Raw genomic sequence first — 27792 nt, 5'->3', positions numbered from 1 at the left:
TTTTTATGCTATACTATGACAATTTTATGATATTTATGTCACATTTGATATGACCTTTGTACTATGACATTTTTTACAGCATGTATGGTATCATGTATGGTGTTTTACATACTATACTATGACTTTTCTTTACATACAATACCATTACTATTTAACTTTTTTAATTAAATTTTCATGGACATAGAATACAATTACTTTTTAAATGACTATTTTTTACTTTTTTCAAACTATACTATGCCACCATTTTTATGGCACTGTATACTATACTATTCCATTGTTACAACACTTTTGTTTATGAGTTATGAAGTAATATAGAATCTTTCGAGACACTTTCTATGTATGCATTGTTTAGGCACACTATCACATCACCTTTTTTATGACTTCTTTTCACGATATACAACACTATGATGTTTTCTAAGACTTTTTTGACAATGTATATGACAACATCCTGATGACATTATATAGGATATACTATGATTTTTAAAATTTTATTACATATTTCATTTATTGTTAAAAACAATTTAATTACAATGAAAACTGCACAGTAAAAAAAAACACCACGACAGATTGTGCATCGGTTTCAGCCGTTCCCTCTTCACTTACAGAGTCCATGGAGCCTCTGTAACAGCCACAATCACCACCTGTGGGCTCTCAAGTAACACGGAGCGTCATCCCATCAGAGTGGTAACACGTCATCCCATCAGAGTGGTAACACGTCATCCCATCAGAGTGGTAACACGTCATCCCATCAGAGTGGTAACACGTCATCCCATCAGAGTGGTAACACGTCATCCCATCAGAGTGGTAACACGTGACAGTCTGCTTACTTTCAGTGCTGCAGCTCGACCTCAATGGGGACCACACAGGCTTGGAAACAATCCGAGTGCAGGTTACTGTTTCATACAAAAATACGAAGCCTAGGCACAGTGAAACAAGAAAGGTCAATGACCTAAGCATTCATTCAAACAGTCAATTTATTGTTAACCTGTCTCTCTGTACAATTTATAACATAACCATCTATGCTAGAGCTTACAGTCTCCAGACATATACAACATCATGTATTATTTACTCCAGTGTCACGACTCCCTATTGTGATGTAATATTATTTAAAGATAAATTCTTTACTGTAATAACACAAGACAATGTAATAAATAATAATCTAATTGTTCTCCCATCTTCTCATCAACACGTTTGCTAATTCTACATACAGACAAGCTATTGCGTTTCAACTTGTTGTAGGGGTGCTTGGATGACTCTTTTCATGTCAAGCCGGGTTATATATTATTCACCAATTACTACCATTTATTTTCTCCGTACCGCTCTGTTTTTTAGGGAAATATTTTTTTAAGGCACTTATTGAACTTTTTGGAGATCAGTGCCAAAACCATAACTGTATTTGAGTTGTTAGTCTATGTAATGCTTGCCAAACACCGGCATGGACATTCACATGAAGACGCTCATAACAGAGGAATCTGCTGGTCAGCATATTCTAAGTGCACTCCGAAAGTTATTGATGTGATACCTTGGGGACTGAGCAGGAAAAACATAGACAATCACAGAGAAGATCAGTCCTCTGAGGAAACAGACATGGTGGAAATCAAAAAAATGATGATTGACCAGCAACTTAGCGTGGAGGATTTTAGGAAGAATAAAACGGAAATACAAATAAGACAATAATGAAACGATTTGTCTGGAATGCAGCGATTCCAACACTGCATTCATCAAAAACACTTGCCAAATTACTATCTCTGAGCAAACTGTTCAGGATATTGCACTGAAAAAGAATGAAGTGAAATTGAATTAACAACATACACAAATGGACTGCGCTGTCCACAATTTGTCCACGCACGTGGCTCGACCGAGCCGAATGTTCTTTGTTTGACCCGCGACAAACCAGTGTGACGGTGAGTGGTTCGGGGCCCAAAGTTAAGGCCTCAGTAGTAGTAATGCTGCATTTCTGTCCAGTTGGTGATCCAATACTTTTTCTGCGGCTCCTCAAACTGAAATCCAAGATTGAACTGATACCGCTCAGCCTTGCGAATTTTCACCCCCTGGTGCTTTGGCATTATTCGGTAGTAGATAGCTCGCTTGAAGAATCCAAGCTAGTGGGGAAAGAGAGAGAGAGAGAGAGAGAGAGAGAGGGGGAGGTGACATTAAAGAGGATACACTTAAATAGCAGGAGAGCGGGGATTAATGGCAAATTGAGAATGAGGTTTAGGATTCATAGTCTAAGGAGGATCAAGTAAAGTAAAGATAGACCCACGCTGTGTAAGAAGGAGAGGGAGATTAAAGCAGTAAAGACAAAGATGATATAAAATGATCAGCAGCGCACACTATTAGCCTGAAAGGGAAACAGAAGCGATGTTAGGAAGACACAAGGAGCGGCCATAAAAGAGAAAGTTAAGTCATAAGAAAGTTGAATCACACCCCAAGCTTAAGTGATAGTATCCATAGAAAATCCATTTGTATGGGCGTCGTTACCCAAAAGCCCCACTGGTGTGTTCTGTTTGGGGACCCATGGGGGCCTCAGTAGTCCTCAGTAAGCTTCTCTGTCTCAGAGGGCTGGATCTTCATCTCAGCCTTCTGGGCTTTGGCTTCATACATCTCTCTCCTGCTGGCCCTCTGGAAGAAGCCACACTGGGGATGGAGGCGGAGGGTGCATGTCAAAGGTTAGACTAAAGGCTCAATATGGAGGTGATAAATCAGCTCTCATATAATCCAGAAAAGGACTGTTGGTGTGAGAAGAATATAATAGTACACGTAGAGAGATTCGGGACTCTTCTGTGTCTGCAGAAATACAGCATGTTCAGGATGGTAATCAGTGCAGGAGTGATTGGTAGTCTCACCTTCCATAGTATAAGAATGATTATTCCCAGTAGGAGAATTCCCGCTACAGCTGCAGAGATGATGATCCACAGCGGGAGCTCATAGGGTGCCTCATCACTTTCCAGTGGTTCGATTTCTACTGTGAACTACAAGAAAGGTGGAGAGAGTCACGTGAAATCATCATCATCGTCGTCACGATCATCGTCACAATCAACATCATCATCATCATGATTACACACCGTGGTGGTCTGACTGTCCATCCTGATGGTTGGTTTGTCTGTAATGAGCTTCAGAGTGGCTTGACCTCTGACCCTGATTCTCAGAGCGTTGGAATAGTCCTGCAGGAATACACACACACACACACACACACACACACACACACACACACACACACACAGAAAGAAAACACTTTCAAAAAGAAGCCAAAGGACGCCATGGACAATTTTATTAAATTATTAATAATGTGTGTGTGTGTGTGTGTCTGTAAAACTGGAGAGCTGACCTCTAGCATCGTACTGTTCCACAAACGGGACCGGACATGAATCTGGGCTGAATCCGTCATGTTGAGCAGCGGACAGGTAAAGGTCACGCATCGCGCTGTACCTTTTGAGCATTCCTTCAACACATGATGACAAAGAAATATTACACAAACGCAGATTTTGTTTTTTCAAGATGTACACATTATCAAAAGGATTTTGACAGTTTAGAGAATTCTATTTAATGTCTGGCAGCCCTTTTGTTTTCAGTAAATGATACTATTATAGGGGTTTAAGGTGTTGGACGACAGCCCAGCCAGTACAGGCCGAGATTCACATCTGCACACAGTGATAACATTCCTTACCATGTTGAGTGAAAGTAGGTCGTTGCTAACGGTTTCTAGCCACACTAGTGGTCTCCCAGACTGAAACATCTCAGCAACAATCAGGACGACTGCCGTGACATTTTGTTAAGATATAAATCATTCCCAGAGAAGGAATTCTACTGATTTTGGTGATCCCCTGACTTTTCTTCAAGTCCCACCAGCAATACGATGCAGATAGACATGGCTTTTGATCAAATATAATATATATATTTCTTCAAATAACGAACGAAAGCTTGTTCATGAGAGCACTTAACAAGCCAGATCCATTTCTTACCAACAGGTATGACTCTTTGCGAAGACTGAGCAATTTGATGGCTGCCTGAGGCTCAATAATCGGTGGCTTTGTTGGATCAATATCGTCCACCACGAGCTGCCGTTTGGTGCGCTTTCGTCCGCTCTCTGACAACTGGAAGACAAGCGAGGGAAGGGAAAATGAAATAAGGAAGCAGATGAGACAGAGACATGACATCAGAGGGTTCGTTGTAATTACTGGTTTTGATAAAGACATTACCAAATTCTTCTTAGAATAGCACTGTCATTTTGACTGTCTATTTATATGCTGCACGCGTTATAACTTTCTATTTGAGGCTCTGTGAGGTCTGGATGTGGCGACATGTAAATTTTCCAAAATGTATTTCTGAACATCTGTGGTTTGCCTTTGAGAACATTTTCACACCCCTTTTTCTCCCACTGACATTTACTAATACAGCTCAGGCTGCTTCAGTTCACTCACATCAGGATTACAGTCCACGCAACATGCCTGTGAAAAGCACAACGGCAGCAAACAACCTCAATTTAACTGAGTAATTGTAACACAGCCGGTCGCCATGCGAGCAGCATAGCAACGTCAGGATGACATTCCCAATATCGCTGTACTTTGTGTTGAGAAGCAAAGGTTGTCATGTATAAATGCTAAACTGAGACGGTGAGCAGTGTGAACAGTAAACCTGTTAAACATCAGTGCGTCAGTATTATCTTTGGGAGCATGTTAGCATGCTGGCGTTAGCATTTCGCTCAAAGTGCCGCTGTGAGATGCTAGCACGTCTGTAGACACATGTTCTCACATTCTTGCTATTGGTTCGAGGCATCTCGTTAAAGCCAGTTCCTCTCCTTTTATATGCAACTGTGTTTGTGGCATTTCAGAAATGGGACATTTAGGGTTGTGCGTATGTATGTCTTGGGAAAAGCAGAATAGCTGACAGTGTACACAGATGGGAAAGATTAGATGAGAAAAGCATGTATCAAAAAGTAAATATGGATGTTTTCATGTGACTAACTGAATCACTAATTTTCACTAGTTTTTATGTTCACAATCTGCATCTTCAGTAGCTATTTTAAAGATTAGACAAGATCAACTTGACCAAGTTAGGGAAAGAGGGCGACACATTACATATTAATTGGTTCTTGAGGAAAAGGGGCATATTGTGGCTCGAAGCCAAAGTCTAAAGTAAGATTAGATGTTGTCAAATTCTTGACCAGTCAAATTGCACTATGCATCCATGTCCTTCCAGAATGTCATCACTTCATCATTTTAGCCAATCAGACATTTGTGGGAGACTGATCAGAATTAGCATATAAGGGTGTTTGTGCCAAATAGGTATGGGATGATATCAGATTTTAAACGTGGATAAAATAAACAACTCACAATAAGTTGATCATGGTGAATTTCCATTATAAGGAAAATCGTGAAAACCCTAACACGAGTGACTGAAAACAGCTGTAGATAAAAAAACAGAGCCTGATTTTAAAAAAAAATGAATAACGGAATTATTAAGAAGGAAAGTTTCACACAATGTTGCTATTTGTTTTCATTATGCAGGGGCACCTAATGATTATAGGAGTAGCTTATTTAAGATTGTTTGATAGTTTGTTTTTCACTACAAATAAGTGATCCCAGTATATTTTAGTGCCATTTTTGATGATTATCAGGATAATATTGTGTATTGACATATCACGTACATGCATACAGACGGACAACTCGACAACACAATGCCTTTTTCCACGGCTGTCGCCAGGGCACAGGCATAAAAAAGAGCCTTACAGTTAGGTTAAGTAGGTTGACAACTTCTCCGGGAGGGTTACATTCCACCTCTGATTCCCCTTTCACAGAAATCTTCGTCAGGTACAGCAGCCACTTGCCGTTGACTACCTCAAAGGGCCACTCAAACTCCACAGCCAGGGTCCCCATGTCTCCCAGAGGCTGTCCCCTCATGTTCACCTAGTGGGGGAAAATTCAGCAGCACAAAAAAAAAAGGAAACGTCAGTAAAACAAAAGAAAATCAAACTGATGGTGAGAAGTAACAATATGGTGTGGAACAAGAATCAGGGCTTCACTTTGTGACCTTTAAATAGTAGCCATCGCTGGTCATGCTCACACCACAAACCATGGCTCACACAACAATATTAAACTTAAACTGAAGAATTAAAGTTTTGGTTTCAAAGACTGGGTGGAGAAGAGGGAAATGTGGGTAGTACACATATTATAGATGCAGTATACAATCCTGGAGGTCTAATATAGTCTGAGTGGTGATGGTGACTCACATTGAAGGTGAACTCCACCAGACTGCCCACGTCACTGGTGTTTACCAAGGAGGACTCGCCCGTCACAGTCCCACTGAATTCTGTTTTTACCAGCGCGTTGGCTCTGGACCAGGTGAGAGTTAGAAATGATTGTACATCGTGCAAGTACAAATGTAGTGCTGTGACATTAACTACTTCAGTGCCCATGGCATGTCTGTGGTCTTTAGGGAATGGGACTCACATGGAGAAGGAAGGGAGGATGGTGTTTTTAATCAGCAGGGCCACAGGCACAGGCTTCAGGTCACTCTGCTCACTAAGACTGGAGAAACAACCCTTATTATTTATTATTAGTGTAATATTTACTGTATGTTAGAGCCACGAGAGCAAAAGGCACCGTTACATTTGACACTGAATAAAAATTTCTGCAAAATGCTGAACTATGGAATCAAAACTGGGATCCAAGCCTTTAATATAAATGGAACAAAATGGAGCATCAATGTTAAACACTTACGTGGACAGAAGCAGCTGGGACTCAATCTCTTGTGTGTACAAATTGATCCCTGCGGTCTCAAACATGAGGGCAAGCGACACCTTATAATGGAAATGCGAGAATGAGAGGCCTCAGGGGAGGAAAGGAGTCAACGTGTATGAGAGAAAATAAATATTAACATACATTTTCATTGCCTTTCAGAGGATTTCCCAGCTCACAAATCACTGTGCCATCCAGACGGCATTGTACATCATGGTCCTGAACAGAAAATCAGCATATCGAGAAAGTCAACAAAATAGTGATATGTTGATGGCGAACATAAATAAAGATATAACAGTGTTATATAACACATAGCATGAGGAAATGAGTAATAAATGGACATTTGTCATCTGCTGCCCTCCAGTGGACGTACCGCTGACCTGACGCCAGAGTATCTCAGTGCATCGGGGATGGTGACGTTGAGCATGGCCTGGTGGGCGTCTTCACCAAGTTTTCCCTGAGCAGGAAAGTTGGTGACGTTCACCATCAGCCGTATTATCTTTATACTGCTGCTGAACTGAAGTATCTGGAAATTCCCATGCCTGGACACAGGGATACATGTACCACGTGTATTACTTCGTCACTACATTCTTTAACAATAATTTGGACAAATTAATACATTGACGACCCCATTTACTTCCAGGTATAGCTTGCATGTGCATGTGTAAGCAAGTGGTGGGGACAGCTAATTGGCAGTGACAGTGCCTACGTTTTGAGAGAAGCATTTGTGATTGTTACACATTTCAAAGGGCAAATTTAAATAACAACACCATGTCTAGACATTGAAAGGAAACATCTTGGGAATAGCACTCCTTATGTCTGTGCACTAGATATGAGACTACAGCCTGAAGACAGAAGCTTAGCTGAGCATTATGACTGGAACCAGCTGGCGGTGCTCTGCCCAAAGGTAATGGCATCAAATAAACAAACCATATATAAACGTCTTACATTCTTATTTCCAGTTGTTTATGGCTAACCAGCTGCTGGTGCTTGCTTGATATTAGTATGGATACTATATATTGATTGGTATCAATCTTCTCATCTAACTCTTGAAAACAGAATGTCCCCCAAAAGCTATTTGCGACTTCCATCACAGAAAACCCCATAAAAGAGTTCCTGTGAAAGCTTTAAAAAACAGTATCAGTCAAAGAGGGCTTAATAATTCAGAATTTCATTTCACCTGGGGTAAGGCTTATCGTCTTTGTCAACAAAGTGGGCTTTCAGCTGCAGGTTACTGCTACATTTGTTGTCCAAGCCACACTCCTTCTGAAAGTTGATCTGCGGGGAATGGAACACATGATATTGCATCATACCGTACCTGGGGAGTTTCACATGTGCTTATAATTATATTCAATGTGACTTGTGAATGTAGTGTATGCACCACATCATACCTCAGCTCTTTGAGTGAGTTGCTGCTCTTGACTAAGAATTGGGAAGGAGTCAAGGTTCTGCAGGAATCGTCTGGGTTTTAAGTTCTGTTTATGTAACGACATGTTGAGGGAAAAGACCACCGGTTCCAGTTTGTCTCTCACAGGCGCCTGGAGAATCATCCAAGAGTCTTATATTAATAAACACGTGGTTATTGGGCAACAGCACCCTGTACATAGCTGTAAATAACACACACATCTTAAAATGCATGACCACACAAATCAATTAGCACACTCACACACACACACACACACACACACACACACACACACACACACTGATGCATTTGTATTGAGGATTTACCACTACGATCAGTTTCAGTTTATGACACGTGGATTTGGAAGACAGCAGGCTCAGGGAGCCGGTATATGTGTCGTCGTTATCTTTCTGGAAACGAACACGAGGGCTTCTTCTCCTCTCCATGTCGGCCTCCACCGTGTACTTCACGGCTTTACAAAGTAGAAACACACAGTGCGTTATAGACCACTACAGCAAGCCCTCAACAGTTTGTACATGTAGATTCAAAATTTGATTTACATGATTTGTTTTAAGTAAAGGAAGACCGCTTACTGATATTTTTCAAGTTTTTGTTTCCATTGCTTAGAGTGAAAGACATACACAGAGTCACTGTGATGCTGTAAAACACAAAGAAAAAATGAATGTATCTTCAAACTAAATCCAATTAGCCAGTTTCAGAATGAGCTGTTCTGAGAAGACATCTCACCATGGGGTACTTCCAGGACACTGATTAGGGTCCACAATCTTTGGCTTGACAGTGAAGTTCCTAGTTAAGTGAAGGACTGGTCGAGCCCTGACAACAAGAGGAAGAAGGATATAATTGTGCCCAATTGATATCATTGTGTAATCACATTTAACATTTACAATCAGAAAAAAAAGAAGTACATATAATGCTTAGCCTCTCTCTTATTTGTACCTGAGCAGAGCCATGCGGTCGTCCAGAGAGCCGACTAAGATGTCGGGATAACCGTTTTCATCCATGTCCACCCCTCCATTGATGGAGTAGCCGAATGTGTGGAACTTTCCATTTCCCACTGACTTACCCTCAATTATCTACACAGGGCGACAATAACAAATACCAGGTCAACACAATAAATCTGTCCCTTTCAGAGCATGTCGAAGTGCATCCGTGGCATTAAATCCGATATTACCTGACTGGGCTTCTTTGAGATTCCCTTTTTACTTCCCATCCATATGTAAACCTTTCCTGTGTTGTGGAATGGAGCTCCCACTGCAAAGTCTGAAGACATAAACAATGGAGTAAAACGTTCAAAAGACACAAAGGGCAGTCTGCTGAGAAGAAGCTAAGGGAGGTCTGTGGATGGAATATAAGTATATTGCCCTCTAGGTGGTAGCATAGTACTGATTAATGTTTTAAGTCATCAACATGGTAGGCTACATTAGCTTTTGCTGCTGTCATAATTAACAATCACACAAAGTCTCAATGCGCGACTGAATGCTTCCTCTTTACAGTAAGTCTGTCACCTTTTAATACACAGTAGTATCCACAGAGGTAAACCAAATAATAGACACAAGTTATCAAATTAAGTTAACTAGAAATATCTGCATTGCCATATCACAAAATATGTTTTTGTAGTTGTTCTTAATCAATGAACTTGGGCGCAATTACCTAGTCTTTTTTCAACTTTTCCATGACCGATTCACTGCTGGTCTTGTCAGTATAAAAGAAATGTTGCGTTCAGAGTCATACCTTGGAATCCATCTTGGTTGACATCGCCGATGGGAGCCACTGCAAAGCCGAAAGCAGAGGCTGAGGGGCCCTTGAGCACCATGCTGGCGGTCTTTTGGAACGATCCATTCTCATTCATGAAGATATACACCGCTCCTCCCTGATCCTTCATACGATCAAAGTAAAATGGGGCGCCCACGATCAAGTCATTCCAGCTGTGATAAGCAAAGGAAATGTCCAAAAAGATTCGTTAATATGCATACATACTGCGCACATACACATACAAACCAGAAGACGACAACCTTAAATAGTATAGTCCTTGGATCTCAAATCTTTGTATTCCTTAAAAATCTTACAGACCAAACAAGGTTTAACGTGTGCATTCAGGGAGACACATGATTTCACCATTGTGTCATGATAAACGATAAACACTTTTTTTCAGCTGCTGAAAGGACAGGTTTTCTTCTGTCATAGAAACACGAGTGTCACGCATTCTCCGCATAACAAGGCAGATCAAAACTACACAGCATTCAAGCATAAGGGCTCTAAAGGACAATTTAGAGTTACACAACACCTCTGCTTTTCTTCTTCTCCGAACTCAGATCAGTCTCAATATCAATGCACACACAAGGGTTTACAATGTATGTTGTGATTTATCTATAAATCTCTCCATTTTATATCAATGTTGAAAAAACCCGCAAATAAAAAAACAAATATCACAAATGTATTTCTGATATTTCTTGTTTTGAATAAATGATAGAATGATAGAAATCCACAAATATATGTATTAAAACATATTTACAATTTTCATCAAAAATATATTTGGATGTTGTTACATAGACAATCACTTGAAACTGACAAAAAAAGTAATAAAAATTAGCTAATGAAAATCAGACATTGCTTTTGAATTGTGGTTCAACCGAATCATTAAAAATAATAATAACAATAATAATGAAAATGGCCTGTACAAAATTGATAGTAACCCTAACTTAATATTTTGTTGCACAACCTTTGAGGCAATCACTGCAATCAAGCAATTTCTGTAACTCTCAATTGTCAACATGTGTTTTTGCCCATTCCTCGTCAGCAAACTGCTCCAGCTGTCTCAAGTTTGAAGGGTGCCATCTCCTGACTGCATGTTTCAGCTCCGTCCACAGATGTTCAATAGGATTTAGTTCATAGAAGGCCACTTCAGAATAGTCCAATGTTTTGCTCTTAGCCATTCTTGGTTGTTTTTAGCTGCGTGTTTTGGGTCATTATCTTGTTGGAGGACCCATGAGCTGCGACTGAGACCAAGCTTTCTGACACTGGGCATCACATTTCGCTCCAGAATGCCTTGATAGTCCTGAGATTTAATTGTACCCTGCACAGATTCAAGACCCCCTCCCCTGTGCCAGATGCAGCAGAGCAGCCCCAGAACATAACCAAGCCTCCTCCATGTTTGGAAGCTGTTGTGGGCTCTTTGGTTACCATTCGTGTTATCCGTCTCTTCAATTTGACATCAATTCTCCTCTTGCAGCCACGTCCAGGGAGGTTGGCTACAGTCCCGTGGACCTTAAACTTCTGAATAATATGTGTGACTGTAGCCACAGAGACATCAAGCTGCTTGGAGATGGTCTCATAGCCTTCACCTTTGACATGCTTGTCTATAATGTTCCTTCTAATCTGCAAAGACAAGTCTCTCCTTAGATTTCTGTGGTCCATGTCCATGTGGTACACAATGTGACACCAAACAGCACAGTGACTACTTTTCACCCTTTAAAGAGGCAGACTGACTGAGTACAAGTTTGAAGACACCTGTGATGCTAATTAGAGGACATCGCTTATGGTTACATTATTTTCAATCTTTTCTAGGGGTACCATCATTTTTTAATGATTCTGTTGAACCACAATATAAAAGCAATTTCTGAATTTCATTTTCATTTTCTAGTTATTTCAGTGACCATTGTGGGTTTTTCTTTCTTTAACTGAAGGATACCAACAATGTTGTCCATGTGTGTGCGTGTGTGTGTGTGTGTGTGTGCGTGTATATATATATATATAAACACAAAACACAAACTGCATTGTGAATCCTTCTGTGTGTATTCATAAATATTGAGACTGATTTGACTCCAATGGATTTAAAAAAGAGTCTAATTGATTCCCAGCATGGATAATTTCTTAATGGACTATATTTGAAACAACAAGCTAAAGATAGTAATCATTTTCAGTGTGGTGTGCAGAGACTCACTCGTCATTGTTGAGGTCGGTGACGGCCAGGCTGTTCCCAAAGTACGAACCCACTTGTTCCCCAGGGAGGATGAGCACCGGCTCGATGTTCTTGTCGGTCTTTCTCCCTAACATCACAGAGCCCTTGGACTCGTCCCTTGGAGACCCTGTCACCACTGTGTACTCGTCATGGCTGAGCATCTTCCTCTCTTCAAGAACTGAGTAACCTGCGGAAGATAGCATTTGAGATGCACTGTCATCTGACTGGAAAGTCCATTCATTTATCTATTTATATGATGCAAAAGGATTTGTACTGTATATGTACCCATATATCTGTATCGTCTATTCAGCTGTCCAAAGTCTTTGCCTATAGAGTCCCAGGCATTTGCTGGATCTGGATCTCTCCACGTTACATGCACATTTCCTTTATAAAAAAACAGGATTAAACAACATGGTTATGTCTGCTTCATGCACAAAGGAGAACTTTCCCAGACAGAGAATAATCCCAGAGTTAGACTAACACTAGAATTTAGCAGACTTGCACAGGGTTTAATCTCTGTCTGTGAAACCAGGCCATTATTTCAGTGTTAAGTAACAAAACACACTCTTTTTGGTGTTAACTCTTTAGTGCCAACCTTGCCACAAGTAGCTGCCTGTAGCGCCAATGTAGACATCAGTGTCTGTCATGCCGCCTGAGATGCCCATGTTGCACATGCCCTCAAGCTCCATGTCGAAGTTGGGGTTGCAGACCTCATAACTGTAAGTCTGCCAGTCATCGTTGGGGTCAAAGGTCAGGTCATTGCTCCTGACATAGCACTTTCCAATCATCCGTCTCTGCTCCTCTGTGATCTTCACATAGCGATGCCCGCATGCCTGGACACCAGAGAAGAGAGTGCATTCTGGGACGTCATGGACTGTGTAATTGATCTAACTTACAATGTGTCAAATCTGGCAATCACTTCTAATGAAGACATAGGATTGTATCTGAGCTAGAATTATACAAAAAAAAAGGAATATCTTACTTTGCTCAGAAATATAAGATGGCGAAGAGCCAAAAAATCCTTTAAAGTAACTTAAATTAAAACAATACCCAAAATAAATTCCCGATCATTACAGTAGTATTGCCCCTTTTTGCATTACACAATTAACATGCAGTAAGAGGATGAGGCCGTCTGTTTTTGTAAGCCATGTGTTGTTGTTGTTTTAACAATATATGATGTGACACAATGCTGCTATATAATAGGATAGAAATACAGAACTAAACCAAACATACACTATCTAATCAATCTATGAAAATAAATACAAAATGTGTCTTGCAGTTTCCAGCATTAATCGAAGTATTAGATGTGAGGTCCAAGATTTTACAATTTAAAATTAAACACATAGAAAGGGTAAAATGGTTAATTTACCAATATACATATTTTTTCAACCAAAGAAAAAAAAAGCGTTCCTCTGAAAAATCTCTCTGGAGAAATATAATATATTACATATTACCATGACTCTACCAGGCAATTCATACCGGCATGTGTCATTTTGTCTTGTGTGTGCGTGTTGAGTGCATCATCCGGTTGCTTTGTGCTGCAGTACATATTGCAACAAGCACAGTGTGTCATCTGTGACACATAATAATGAAATACAAAAGGTTATATCTCACCCCACATCCTCCCAGTGCTGCAATAAATGTTACCACCTATATAATATTCCACCTGCGACACTGACTAAGAGAGTAAAACAGGACGTCATCTCACCAGCACGCGTCCCGCTGGATGGTCTCTCTGACTGGCCACCGTCACACCCAGCCACATGCCCTCCACCATCTCGGATGGATTTGCTGTGGATGGGTCAGAGGTGGGAATTACATTAAAGGGTTTTTAAAGTGTTACTATGAACGTGGAAATAAAAGTGTTGAAATATCATTTCACATTCAGATTATTAAAATGGTTCGCCTTTGATTTTAAAAAACAGGTTTCTACTGTTCAGTATCATATTTTAACCAAAGAAATCATATTATGATAACCATATTCATATTATTCACTATATAGAAGAATAATCTCATTCAACATAAGCATTGTGAATACAGTCGAAGGAAAACCAACCCAAAGAGAGCTTTATTCATGCCCTGACAAATATTATCCACAAAAATGTGCTGCAACAGTCACTCCAACCTCAACATCAAAAGTGGTGAGCAACTCTTTTATTATGGTTCTTACTTGTTGCCTCCGGGGGGCCTATTCACCTCCAGGTAGGAGAGCGGTAAGTCTATCAGTTAATAACCTTCAATTAAGAAAAGATGCGCTTTCAGAGTTTCATATCCTGGAGCTCATTGTGTAGGTGCAGCAAATGATCGTGAATGCGAGATGCCAAGGAGTAATTAGACTCTGAGATTGTTTAAAACCGGTTGATTATTTACAGTTATTTGCAATCAGGGAAATCTCCTACAGTAACCTCTAAGTGTTAAAGGGAAACTCAATTGTACCCATAAAGGTCAGTTTACTCATGATCAGCCTGTGAAAACCTCTGTGTAATGTCCTCTGTGGCTCTGAAGGAAGCTTTGACAAGTCGTGTTGAATAGACGGGGAGAAGTCTAAAAAAAAGAGGCTGGTGGGGTGAATTATGGGAAATCTAGGAGTTTTTGGTTTCCCATCAGCCTCAGCTCTATGTTTTGTTTCGTGCTCGTGAGCATTTTAAAACCAAGCTCGCTGCTGTGCCTAAGTACAGCCTCACAGAGCAGCCAGCATGGCTGTAGTCTTCCTCTTGTTTTTACATGAAAGCTAACCAGCTGCACCCTCACTGTCTGACTCAGGCTCACTCAAATCCTCTGTTATAACCCTCCATTCCCCCTGTGAAATGACAAAATGAGGAACCCCATCTGAGAGGCATGCGTCATGCTTACTTGAGCTGACCAGGTCCATTCTGGAGCAGTCGGAGGCGTCTGTTGTAATGGGACAGGAGTAGACGGCACCTGTTTCATTAACATTTATTAAAGATGCAGCTTTCTCTTTGGGTGCTCCTGCAAGAAGCCTGGACAGAAAGACAGAGACAGATTATTAGATTATATCCGACCTTTTTTCATGTTGTTAGACGATACAACATATTGCAAAAGCAGCAACAAGAAAAGATAGATGACTGCGGAGATAATCCCTCTAGTTTAAACAGAAAATCCAACAGGTTTGAGTTGTATAGTATGTTACCTCCATCTTCCACCTTAGACACAGTAGTATGTATTCAGTTCCCCCCACACACACACAGACAGACACACACAAAACAAAAAAAACACACACACACACACACACACACACACACATAAAGAGTGAGCCAGTTCACCTGACCTATGAATTGGAAAGAGTGGAGCAGTCAGAGCGTGACCTGTGACAAGTCTGGGCACGCACACACACAAACTAGCTTCTTGGGGATGGACCTGGTCTTTTTGTCAACTCACCCCAGACACTCCCTACATCAGCACCTATTAACACACCACAGCACTTTGAAGTAGAGGGATTACTCCCTCTACAATGATCTGCACTGGGACTCACTATTTACTGTCAGCACAAGATTTATTAGCTCCACTTTGAGGGCGGGGGACGCCGACAATCTTGTTTACAGTGTGTGTGTGTGTCACAGATGTCCTGCTCTACTATGTGGGAAACAAAAGCATAAAGCCATGTTAAATGTGTTCTTTTTATTCAAACTTTCTGAATGTGCAATGTCGGCTGGACGCTGACACGATGATGGCAGCGCATGGTGAACAGGGGGAAGTCGTGAGTCCAGCTGTTAGTCAAAGCTTGTGGGCTGCCCCTTAAACACAGATAAGTCAGTATTAATACTGATAATGGGTGTGTACTTGAAGATACACCTTTACAGTACGGTCATTGTGCCTTCAAAATAAAATGTCTCTCATGAGTCAACCCTTCATTGGTCCAACTTGATTATTATGTTCTCAGAGGTACAACATGACAGAAGGATGAGGCATACGGAACTACTTGAGTAAAATGGTGAAGAAAACATTTCATAGATTTTGTGAAATATATTTCGTGGCTGCTCACACATTACTCGCCGGTTATGCGGTGGGTTTTCATAAACCCAGTAACACTGTGTATCAGGCTGTACCACTCCACCACAGCCTTCTGTATCCAGACACACACACACACACACACACACACACACACACACACACACACACACACACACACACACACACACACACACACACACACACACACACACACACACGCGTAGACAAAATGCCCCCATAAATACTTGGAATCCAATCATGAGAACATCCCCAGACACAAATATGTTCTCTTTGATGTGTCATATGAACCTGATCATACTCAGAAAGTTTGGCTTTGCGTTGAAATCAGCCACGTCTAAGTTCAAGAGCTATGGCATACAGAGCTATTTGAAAGTGACCACATTGCTCTACACAAAATATGTTTTCGTCCTCCAGCCTTAGTTTGAAACAGAATGGTACAATTATCCCTTCTTTCTGCCACCAGATGGGTATTATCAGCAATGAATCAATTATCTTGCCACAGTGATGACAAACAGCAAGAGCTGTAGCTAAAGATGGCCTCCTCAGGCCGGTGGTTTACAGTGGAGTGGGAGTTACAGTCCTTGGTTCAGGTTATCATTCAGTAATTCAGACAGCATGATATTCCACAGGGAGTAGTATTCAGTGGGACAGACTGATATGTGGAGAATCGGGGCCACAGAGTCCCACTGTGAGTGTGTAGCCCCATCCATAAGCTAACCTACATGTGTGTGTCTGTGCTCCCATACAACAGAAAAGGTAAGCACATGAGCAAGTACTTGTGTTTTCTCTGCATACATGACTTGCTGGTCTTCTCCCGTAGCCTTTAAATCAGAAGTCAATGGCCACCTTTCATGTTTTTCAGCTGTAAAGGGCACAGTGTCTCAAAACACTCATTTATAAGGTCAGCAATTATTTTGGGAAAAACCGAGCAACGTATCCAACGCCTTTAGAAGAAACAAGAAAGAAATGGGGTCAACCCAGAGAATAAGCCAGACTGTTATGAAAAACAAAGAGGCCAGTTAGTGTGAATTTGCACAGCCAGAAAAGAAAGAAAGACCAATTGAGGCACAAAGTCCAGCGGTAATCACACATGCTTCAGGAAAGCTTGGGTAATCTTGGCTGTCAGCGTGGTTGTTGCAGCAAACCGTAGAAAAATACTTCATAAACATACTCATTGTCGTCTCACGGTCTCATCGGAGCCACGTGGGTCACCTGTGTTTGTGGTGGAAATTCAACAGTGCTGATTGACGCATCAGGTTCGACCTACAGTGAAGACACAGCTTCAAAACTAGAAAGTGGTATTTTCATGAAGGTAACACTTAAATTAAAGGAATAGTTTGACATTATGGAAAATATTCACTTCCTTGGAGAGAGTTAGAAGTGAAGATTGATACCACTCTCATGTGAGTGAGGTTTACGAAGCTGCAGCCACCCAACTATTAGCTTAGCTTAGCACAATGACTAGAAACAGGGGGAAATGGCTAGCTTAGGACAGTTAAGCTTGCTAATTGAATAGTTTTACTGCAAATTGTTTGTTTACTCAGCACAAAAGCTGAACGTGTAATATGTCATATCACTTATTATTAGATGAAAGATGAAAACCTCTCTAAATCTCAACAAACAAATTAAAAGCCTCAAGTTGTTCACTTTATGGACCTGCCCATGAAAACACACCTCATATCCTGTCCCGTGTGCTCTCCTCCTTCCTCCCTCCTTGCTCATCACCTCCTCATAACCAGGCTGTCAAAGGCCCAGAGAAGGGAAGAGGGGCAACCTGGAGCTACATTCCTACTCCGAGAACATGTTAAAATCTGCCTCTCTGCCTCAGAAGTGATAGCAACGGCTGACTAAGCCAAACATTTACTGAGGCGAACACACCCAGCCAAGGTGAGCGCTGCCCGCATTCTTGACACCTGGAGCTAAGAAATACCCAGAGGAAAGGAGTTGGATCAACTACAATAACATCAGTGGTGTTTAGTTAAACAAACAGAGGTCAATTTATGAAGTCATCTTAATCACAACTGCCCACCTCAGCTCCTGACAGCAGCAAAAACAAAGGAGGGGGAGGAGGTGTTGAAAAAGCGAGGGAGTGATGGAAGGGAAGGGAGAGCAAAAAGGGCTCCTTATCTCACAGGAGAGAAAAAGAGAAAACACGACAATGCCGTGTCAGTTTGGTAAACAGACATCTGTCTATAAGACACTCAACACAGTAGCTCTCTGGTAGTTAATTAAAACTAAGCCCTGGTCTCCACCCCCCTGGTGCAGCCTGACTCAGAATAACATCAACAGCAGTGAAACCAGGAAACACAACTTAATTCAATATGACTAAACTCTTTTGGATGACACATTCTCTCCATCTCACAGGCCTTTGCAAGGTCAACAAGACAATGTGTAGGGCCAGTCAGTCGTGTTGACAGAGCAGCAGAAATATCCCATTTAGATTACATTCATCTTTAGCCGGGTCGCGCTGAGGGCGATGAGACAATATAGGCCGGAAACTGGCACACAGTATAAATATAAGAAAACGGGTAAGTGAGGTAAGGGGTTGACAAGTATATCACTGCTGTGAGCGTGTTCGAGTATGTCAGCCTTACACATGTGATGGATCACCTCTCCAGATAAGGCCCAGGGCAACCTGTTTGTCACAGGATGTGGCTGTGGCCCTCAGGGCAAAGAAAGAAAAAGGTTCAGCTTCATGTTAGAGAACCTCAGGGCCTGTTTTTCACTATCAGCCTTCACTATCAGCAGTTCTTTTAAGAACTGCTGATAGTGAAGTAGAGAAGTAGTACAACACAAGATGTCGTCATAAGTGTAAATGTTCTATCAAAATGTCTCTACTTTGTGAATCAAGGCAAATCCTCAGGTCTACCTCTTCTGCTATTAAAAATGATATGTCAGGTTACTGTCAGACCCTCTGGAAACAAGTACACACGCATATTGGCCCTGGTAACAAGGTGTTGATGGATGAGGATGGGGGAATGGTGGAACAGTGCAGACAAGGTTCAGCGAACCTAAAAATACCGCAACATAATAAGTCTGTGTACGAGAGAACGAAAGTTGGTTGGTTATTTTACAACAGGCATATGTGCGAGCTGTGGTGGATGATGGATGTTGGTGGTAAACAGACATTAGCCTTTACCTGAGCTTACTGGCATCACTGCCATCACATGTTTGTGTAATCCGATATTTCTGCTGGCTGAAGAATACAAGTGAAAAAAACGAGCAAAATATGAGTAAAAGAGGTCTGCGTAGTTATGGTTCCACCATTTTAAGTAATATATATATTACGCGTTGGGGAGGCCTGGTCCGAAACACGCTCACCACCAGCGCAGCACTAAGATTGTGTAACCCTCTCCGGTCTACACTCACATGGCTGGTCACCAAATTGCAGAACAAGTACAAGCACGGAGCAGGCGCACAAAATGCTATTAATCCTCACCCTTAGTCCTAAATCCATTTAAACAGATATACAAACACACACCCATACTGCACCCTCCATACTGCACCCCATTGTATGAAGCTAGTGCACTACAGGCGACTCATATCGATTCCACGGAAACATTGTTACTTAGACCCACCTAGCAAATAAATGGAGATAATATTGAATGGAGCGATTATATTCGCAGATTGAATCAAGCACGAGCACAAGAGCTCTTTTAATGCTCTTGTAATGACTGCACCGAAAGTCCAGAGACATGGTGCGTTACGTCGTGGTCCACCATTACTGTGCTGCCTATCAGGGGAAATAAATCACGTGATGAGTGTGTGTGCCTCTTCACTTTATTACAATGGCTCTCAGATAAAACAGGAAAACACTCTCACAAAGCCGTAGGTGGGGGTGAGCGCGCACGTTGCTATCAGACTATTCACAGTAAGTTGTTCACTCACTGACTGTGTGTGTCTGCACGTACAGAACATGGCCAACAGATGAGTCCTCTCTGGGCAAACAGACCTGCCATCACACGCACCTGTGCATCTCAGTACCTCCAAATGTTTTCTATATTTTACTTATAAGATATTAATACGGCTGCTTTCACACAACACGGCAAATGTAAACAAGACCAAACTCTTCATTGGTGTAAAACAATCCTTCCCTATAACTGCCAAAGGGTGTAAATCATTAACAAAACACGCCGAGAGTGAAAGGAAGTCCGCGGTGAAGAAACTGTAAGCGCAGCCAGTGAACCATGAGCCAGTCACGATGAACTGTGATTTCACCAAAGCAGCAGTCCACCTGGTGGGAAACAGTCAGAATACTGATCCACTTTAATCTTTCTTTCTCAAAGCCTTGAAACGTGTGTTTTTCAGTCACACTGACTGTCACTGAGTTCATCTCTGTCAGTCTGAGAGACGATTCAATTTGCTTTATCGGCATGAATGTAGCAACGACACTTTTGCCAAAGAGTCAAGTAATAATGACAATCTTCCAGTGTGACTGCTGATGGTGACGTTCGACGTTTTAAACAAAGAAGCAGACTGCGTATGCAAAACAATTAGAAGAAGAGGAAATTAGATCCTGACATCATTGTGATGAATGCTAATTTAGTCAAGAGGGGGAAAGAGTAATAGAACAATTGAATAGTGTTCAATAAAATAAAATATCAGCTTGCACCTGCATTCCTCTCAAACACACACTCACACACACACACACACACACACACACACACACACACACACACACACACGTGAACACATGCATGCACACACATACACACACACGCACACACACACCAGTTTAATCTCAGCTGGACAAACATCCTGTTTGAAGACCACCATCTGCCGTTGGTGAAACAGTAACAAGAGAGCAAACTCATTTAGACGCGCTGTGACAAATTAAACATGGCAGGTCATCCCCTGATAATAAACTAACTCTCTTTTCATTAGCAACAAGTAAAACCGTGTCGGACAAGGCCAATGTTATTTTGGCTAACGCCTGCCGGTTGGTCTGATAACTCCAGTCTATCAGTCTATCCAGAGTCTGGTGTCGCTGGGTGAATGATGTCAGACCGCCAACCCACACACACACACACAGACACACACACACACACACACACACACACACACACACACAAACCTGACTAAACTGCATAAAAACAGGAACGAACACACACAACTGGACTGAGCCTCATGTTTTTTAGTGACACCAGCAGACACATTGTGCAGCCAGAGCAGAGACTTGCAGGATCAAGAGCATTACCATTAACATTTTGACCCCATCTGTATGTAAAGGGGGAGAGGGGGGGGCAGAGTAAATGGGCTTTACAGGTGGGCTACCTCCCAGATGTAATGAAGCAGACAGCAGCGCTGTGTCTGCGTAGTGCCAAGTTTTCACTCATCTTATATAAAAGCAGAGCAGGTAATTGCATGAAACATCTGGTTTTACCTGTTGAGGCTTGAAAAACACAAAACACCAGTAGATCAGAACATTTAATTCTACTATTTTAATTTAGCAATACACTACATAAAAGAAAGGCATTTGATAACTTATCTTCGGCACAGTTTGTATTGTTAAGGACAGACAACAAGCTGCCGCATTCACTGACATCCACGTGAATACCAAGCGTAAACCTATACTTCGGGATCATTTCCCCTTCAAAGATGAAATAAGAGGGAAAGGTATTGAAGCATAGAGCTTTTCTAGCTGCAGGTATCCCTCATTAGCCCGGAGGCCAGCGGCAGCAGCTTCTTTTCCATGCTGTTTGAGGGCATTCGTACAAGCAGGGGAGAAAAGGGGGATCTCTTACAGTTTTGTTAGGATAGAAACCATATTTCCAATGAAAGCACCACCATAGAGTATCTCCTCTGTGGAGATTAGCAGGGGGCCTGATGTCCCGCTGGGATCCATTTCAACATGTTATTAGAAGCCGTCATTCATTCTGCTGCTACACAAAATGCAGCCCATGCCATTACCAACTGATTGGATACAGCCAATAAATACCATACAGATTAGGACTAGTCACTATGGACACACTTGCACTTAACTTTAGTGAGGTCCTGTAAAGTTGCAGTGGCTTGGCTTGGACTCCAATAAATTACAAAAGACTTCACACTTTTTCTGGTTTTCATTGTTGGCGACCACTAAATAAGGAACCCTTTCTATTGGGTTTATTAACTGTAAATGTTTTACAAATGGTTACGAAAAGATGAATAATGCTTCATAGATCAACTATAAGCCATTAGAGCTAATTTGGGGTTACCAAGTAATTGAAAGTGTCAATAAGTCTTTTGAGACTGCAGGGTTAATACGTTGTTTATACATGCATTTCGTTATTGGACAATCACTTCCCATTTAAAAAAGAAATCAGTGGTCCAAGGGTCTAACCAATCAAAGTGAATTTTTACAACCTGGCAAACCCAAAAGTTGTCCTTATCAATTAGTAAATGATTTGTAAACCGTCATTCAAGCCGACACATAAACCCTGTGAAAAGGGCATCATATTAAAAAAGAGTAACCAACAATAAACAAATACACAAACCAAAAAACAACCTGAATGCCTTATCAGAAAGTGGTAAATGTTTTTTAGTCTTTGTTCTTTCTATTTAATCCTACTGTTGTCTATGTAATACAATGCTATAAACTATAATCATTATATTCATAGCATGTGTCTAAGGAGGGTTTAGCAAATAATATGAAATATACAGTATTCTATTTAGCTCACAAAGCATTAACATGGTGAAAACAGCATCTCGCTTTAAACAAACTCTAGTTAACTACGGGCACTTCCCAAAGAGACAGACCATAAAAGTGTGTGCTCGTCTATGTAATAGCACATTCTTTCAGACCTCTATTTAACAGAGACACATCAGGTACAACTCTCAGCTGGCTCTCATGTATGAGGGTCTCATGGACAACACAGGTTTATTATTTGGAAATGTTTCACTCCAGAGCTCTCATAGGCCCACTTCAGAGACAAAGACCACTAGCGTGTCTATGAGGGGGATGTTGGATCACAGCCAAGTTGGATTTACCCACCTGCATCACTTACATTAGCCTGTGCAACAGCATGTCATGTAACACATTGGAGCATTCAGTTTACTATCAACGATTTGAGTATGACACTCAGTCACTAGGTGAGTTGATTGAAACATGGTGGGTTTATCCCCTTTGCACTTAATATGCAGGTTCTGTGCTGCATTACATGAACTTTACAAAACAGAAGTTGGATTTAGGAATCAGGTGAATTCAATGGTTCGATTCTTTCAAACTTTAGGTGGTTGGACAGAAAGCAGAGCATATACTTGTGCATGTTCAAACCAAACATCAGACTGTGTGTACTGTCTATAAACCTGACAGCAGGACGGACAGTTCAATCTGTAGCTCAAAGCAGAAAGGGGAAGGCCCCGTCATATTAAATGGCTGACTTTCATGGCCTCGGGCCACTGCAGTCAGACAGAGATGAGCTAGAAAAGCACTTCAACTCTGATCAGATATTCATCAGGTTGCAGAGGTTCCCACCCATACAATTATGGAATCTTTGTCTGCTGAAGGATGAACGGGAGGATTTTGTATTTTGGAGGATTTGTGTGTGTTCTACAATCGTCCCCAGAATCACTCAGTCCTGTCTTGTCTCAACCTGAAACCTGGCAGGTTGTGACTGTGCAGAGAAGGGAAATACATTCCAAGCATACCATGGGGTCAGGGGACTGAAAGAGCCAATAGGTGGCCAGCTGACTACCCAGTCCCTCCTCCCTGCTACAACAGAGAACAAAAAAAGTCCTCTCTGGAAAAAATAAATGGGTGATTCAAAGAGAAGGGTGGAGTGGAGAAGCGAATGCCCCGTACAAATTGGTCTCAGGTAGCTTTTAGATAGTTCAGGTGCAGCTCTTCCCCAAGAAGAAGCAATGCTGGCCCACTAATTGGTCATGCACCCCCTTCAATTAAAAATATATATTTTTTAATTGCTTCAGTTGAACCAATATGCACTGCTAGATTCAGACTAATTAGATAATCTTCATTTTAAGAGGTTAAGGAACAACTTTATTGCACTCGCTTTATTGCAGAACTGGGAGTGGTTGACTTTCATCCTGGACTCTGTTTGACTTGTGAGCATTAGCAAAGAAATTCAACATTGTACATGTCATGACTGGTTTAAGTGCCCAGTTCTTGCATTTTTCAAATATTCCCACTCTAGTTTGCACCAATGATGAGGAACCATGTGACAAACTGCTCTGTGGTGCGGAACCACAAAAAAAATTCAGACGACACAAAGGAAACAGAACAGCGCTGTAAAACCAGCCCAAGTCAAACATGAGTAACACCATCAGCACATTGCGATGCGTCGTCACAGATTATACACAACTGGGTCTGAGGACCGGAGGACTCAGTGGTAGGTCCACAGACAAATGGGATGTTGAGATGGGAGACACAGTAACATTGTAAGAAATAAACATACTACACCTTGTTGAGAAATTCAACACTTAAAGTGAGTTTTGGGTTGCAGGTATGTCGGTTAACACTCCTTCTGAATCACAGGTCAAAGTCACACTGGGGGTGGAAGTGTCCGAGATTCTTCAACTTCAGAAACAGTCCAAGCTGACATAAGGCACCAAAACACAACATGAGGCAAGCAAATAGAGCAGCTATGGATTGCTGACATCGTTGGCATATTGTATTCAGCTTATGTCCGGCTTGCAGAGACAACAAGACAACATGACAATTGTGGTCTTTACGTGTCCTCAAATTTAAAAGGTATAGTTTGATATTTAGGGTAATATGTCAGATGAGACGATAGATACCACACTCATGTCTGAATGCTAAATATGAAGTTATCGCTAGCAGCCGTTTGGGTTAGCTACAGGTGCATGACGTCAAACCAAAACATGGCTGACGGTGACAAACTGATGTTTCTTTGATGAGTGCAGGCCTTCAAATAATTGAACTCTCAGCAGTACAGCCTTCTGGCAAATATAAACGTTACACTTTCAGAGATTGTTTACTGTAACCAGGTACCTAATAATATTGCTAAAATATTGTCATCAATTTACATGGAGAACACGTTTTCCATTTACAATGTGCACCTCCATTGTTGTGGGACATCAGATAATGGCTTCTTACTGAAGTCAAGTACATGGACTTTTGAGTGACGTTCCGTTTTCTAGTTGGTAGAAATGTTTGAGTTCTGAGGAGTCTGGAAAGTGGGCTGCACTGTGGTGAAGTGGCTAGCACTGTCACCGCACAGCAAGAGGGGCCCCGGGTTCGATCCCCGATCCCAAATTGGGCGGTCCTTCTGTGTGGAGTTTGCACGTTCTCCTCATGGATTCCCTCCGGGTTCTCCGGCTTACTTCCACAGTTCAAAGCAGCTCAGGTTAATTGGAGACTCTAAATTGGCCATAGGTGTGAAGCTGGCTGTGAATGGTTGTCTGTCTCTATTTGTGCCCTGGCGACCTGTCCAGGGTCGAGGTTGATTGGCTCCAGCCTCCCCTGAATAGGATAAGCGGTTTGGATAATGGGATGGAGTCTGGAAAGCAGCATTAGAGATGCTGGTGGAGGGATGTGGTTGTCAGACAGGGCCAGCTAGCTGTTCCAGCCTCTGTGCCTAACTAAGCTAAGCGGCTTGTGAGTTGTGTTGATCTTCTCATCTAACTTTCGCCAAGAAAGCACTTTCCAAAAGGTATTACACTTGTGATTATAAACTTAATCCAGGGGTAGGTTTACATTTCCTACTGAGATGAATCCTCAATGATCATAATTAAAAGCTGCAATGTAGAATTGAGCACACATTTACTTGCGCCTCTAGCAGTGGACTGATGAGACTTTTTACAGCCTCCTTGTCCCCAAGGGCCTCCAGCCTCTCACAACCATGTGTTCCCCTTCTAGGGTTGCAGTCTGTGGACAGTGACCCCCTTCCCTCTGGGGACAGGGCCAAGATGGCACATTGATCAAGTGTCAACTGGACACACTGCTATCTATTCTATAAACTAGGGGACATTTCTGTCGAGATGTGGTTGATAAGACTCACTTCACTGGTGACGGCACAGAGGAAGTGGGCCCTGCGTTACAATTTTCTTCTTACAGTCTTCAAAGCAGCGCGATGACACAGATAACAGCAAGTTATGGTCACGCTGTGTGATCATGGATGCGGAAGGATGATGGGGCTACTGTAATTGGCCAAGGGAAATCCTATACACTAAACAATGATACCGGTTGAGAATCTTTCCTTTAGGAAGCTGCATATAAGAAAGACGTGTCAAATACATTCTATTCCCAAAACAAGAAGCATGTACTTTCATGTAAATCCTCCCAAACTCTGGTAACTCCACAAGAGCATTTATGTCTCTGTAATACTAATCTACAAGCGTTACAGCCCAATGAACACTTTTATTGCGACACGTGTCTCAGCTGAATGTAACAGCACCGGTGGAAAAAAAGTAAAGCATGCTATGTCATGGCTTCCTGTATATTCCTTAATAAATATGTACTGAAGTCAACCCAGAAGTGAGAAATATGGGAAACTATAAACTGATCAGATTTCTTCCCCCACTCGCTGTGACCTTAAAAGACATCTTTGGGCTTGCATATTGAACTTTATAGCATAGGCAAGCCCCATATTGTAGTTGTTGGGCCTGTGCACACCTGGCAGAGCTGTGTCGCCTGCAGCTAAAGATTCTCACAAAGAACAGGAATTATGACATTTAAAATGTAGTCAATTGTGTATTTTCTCCCATTGGATTGAGTTTAAATTGGAGAATTGCTCTTGCAATAATCGGATGACTATATGTATTGGACCTCCATGGACAGCCAGACAAATCCAAACGAGAATGTGGGTGTTATAAAAGGTGTATTCATTAACATGTGTTTTTATACCTCAGATCCCTGTTCAATGCTACAGCTGACCTTTTCTGACCCAGGTACCAACTTCCGCCGCAGGTCCAATTACAAGACTTTCATCAAATAAGACATATCATTGTCCATAGTAGTCTAAAAGCTCTAAATATACATTAGCAGAGACGTAATGCGCTCCGCTGCCTTTTAAGGTGGTTGCCTTGAGAGAAAGGGAAGTGTGTGATGGGAAGGAAAACCAGTGAACAATTAGGCTCAGTTTATAAACGGGCCACAGGTGTAAAAGGAAATACACAGTCGATTCCCAACGCTTCATCGCGGGTTCTTTTCGCACTATTTGGGCTCAAAACGCGTCTCTGAGGCGGATAAATGGTGTTTTCTTTCCACATACGCCACCTGGTCTGAAGCAGGTGCGTATAGTCTGCCTAGTAAAGCCTCCACTGGAGAGAGAAGTGGAACACGTTCAGATCTGATAACTTACAGGTACTTTGTGGAGCCCTCCGTCTGTTGATGCAGAGCGACCGAGAATCCGAAGAAGCTCCCTTTGGTTTGCCCCTCTTTGATCACAGGAAACCGCTCATCGATGTTAAATCCACTGCATGGTCGCGTCCCGTGGTGCACGGCCAAGACCACGCACAGCAAAAGTCTGGGAGACATGTTTGGGCTGTTAAAGCCTCGCAAGAGCAGTGGGTTTCCCGCAGGTCCACGATCAGCACGGCACGTCTCCCACAATGAGCTCCAACAGGTATGCTGCGCTTCACAGAGACCTGCCCACTGAGAGCCGGCTTCCCCCCCTCCTCCCTCGCGCTCCGTGTGACTCCATGGTGTCGGTGTCTGCCTCCCTCTGCCGCCCTCCCCCGCTGCTCTCGCTCCCTTTCTGCCTCCACACACACTTGTA

At 42.0% G+C, this 27792-nt stretch overlaps 1 protein-coding gene across 2 annotated transcripts; it reads right to left on the bottom strand.

The window, feature by feature from the left end:
- Positions 1 to 543: 543 nt before the first annotated feature.
- On the bottom strand, positions 544 to 27792 carry itga3b (integrin, alpha 3b). Of its 2 annotated transcripts, XM_034559546.1 has the most exons (26): positions 27376 to 27792; positions 14975 to 15102; positions 13830 to 13912; positions 12717 to 12954; positions 12407 to 12505; positions 12104 to 12308; positions 9895 to 10088; positions 9335 to 9423; positions 9100 to 9236; positions 8890 to 8976; positions 8736 to 8800; positions 8469 to 8614; positions 8129 to 8275; positions 7918 to 8015; positions 7111 to 7279; positions 6882 to 6956; positions 6720 to 6799; positions 6450 to 6527; positions 6230 to 6332; positions 5730 to 5906; positions 3963 to 4094; positions 3329 to 3442; positions 3066 to 3164; positions 2847 to 2972; positions 2482 to 2637; positions 544 to 2102 (listed from the first exon to the last, which is right to left on the bottom strand). In XM_034559546.1, the coding sequence occupies exons 1-25, from the start codon at positions 27549 to 27551 to the stop codon at positions 2527 to 2529; spliced, it is 3156 nt and encodes a 1051-aa protein (XP_034415437.1). In that variant the 5' UTR covers positions 27552 to 27792; the 3' UTR covers positions 544 to 2102; positions 2482 to 2526. The 2 variants fall into 2 exon arrangements, with proteins under 2 accessions (XP_034415437.1, XP_034415438.1); XM_034559547.1 differs by lacking the exon at positions 2482 to 2637 and having other exon boundaries at positions 544 to 917; positions 27376 to 27635.

This window comes from Cyclopterus lumpus, chromosome 19 (genome assembly GCF_009769545.1).
Source record: "Cyclopterus lumpus isolate fCycLum1 chromosome 19, fCycLum1.pri, whole genome shotgun sequence".
Taxonomy (NCBI): Eukaryota; Metazoa; Chordata; class Actinopteri; order Perciformes; family Cyclopteridae; genus Cyclopterus; species Cyclopterus lumpus.
The sequence above is the reverse complement of the archived record's forward strand: the minus strand, read 5'-3'. Positions and strand labels throughout refer to the sequence as shown.

Excerpts from the sequence above, each read along its gene's own strand:
- itga3b (XM_034559546.1), bottom strand. The coding sequence starts at position 27,551 with ATGTCTCCCAGACTTTTGCTGTGCGTGGTCTTGGCCGTGCACCACGGG. Across the intron at positions 6,957-7,110 it reads ACTCTGGCGTCAGGTCAGCG|GACCATGATGTACAATGCCG; the intron begins GTACGTCCACTG and ends TTTTCTGTTCAG. Across the intron at positions 3,165-3,328 it reads GGAACAGTACGATGCTAGAG|GACTATTCCAACGCTCTGAG; the intron begins GTCAGCTCTCCA and ends GTATTCCTGCAG.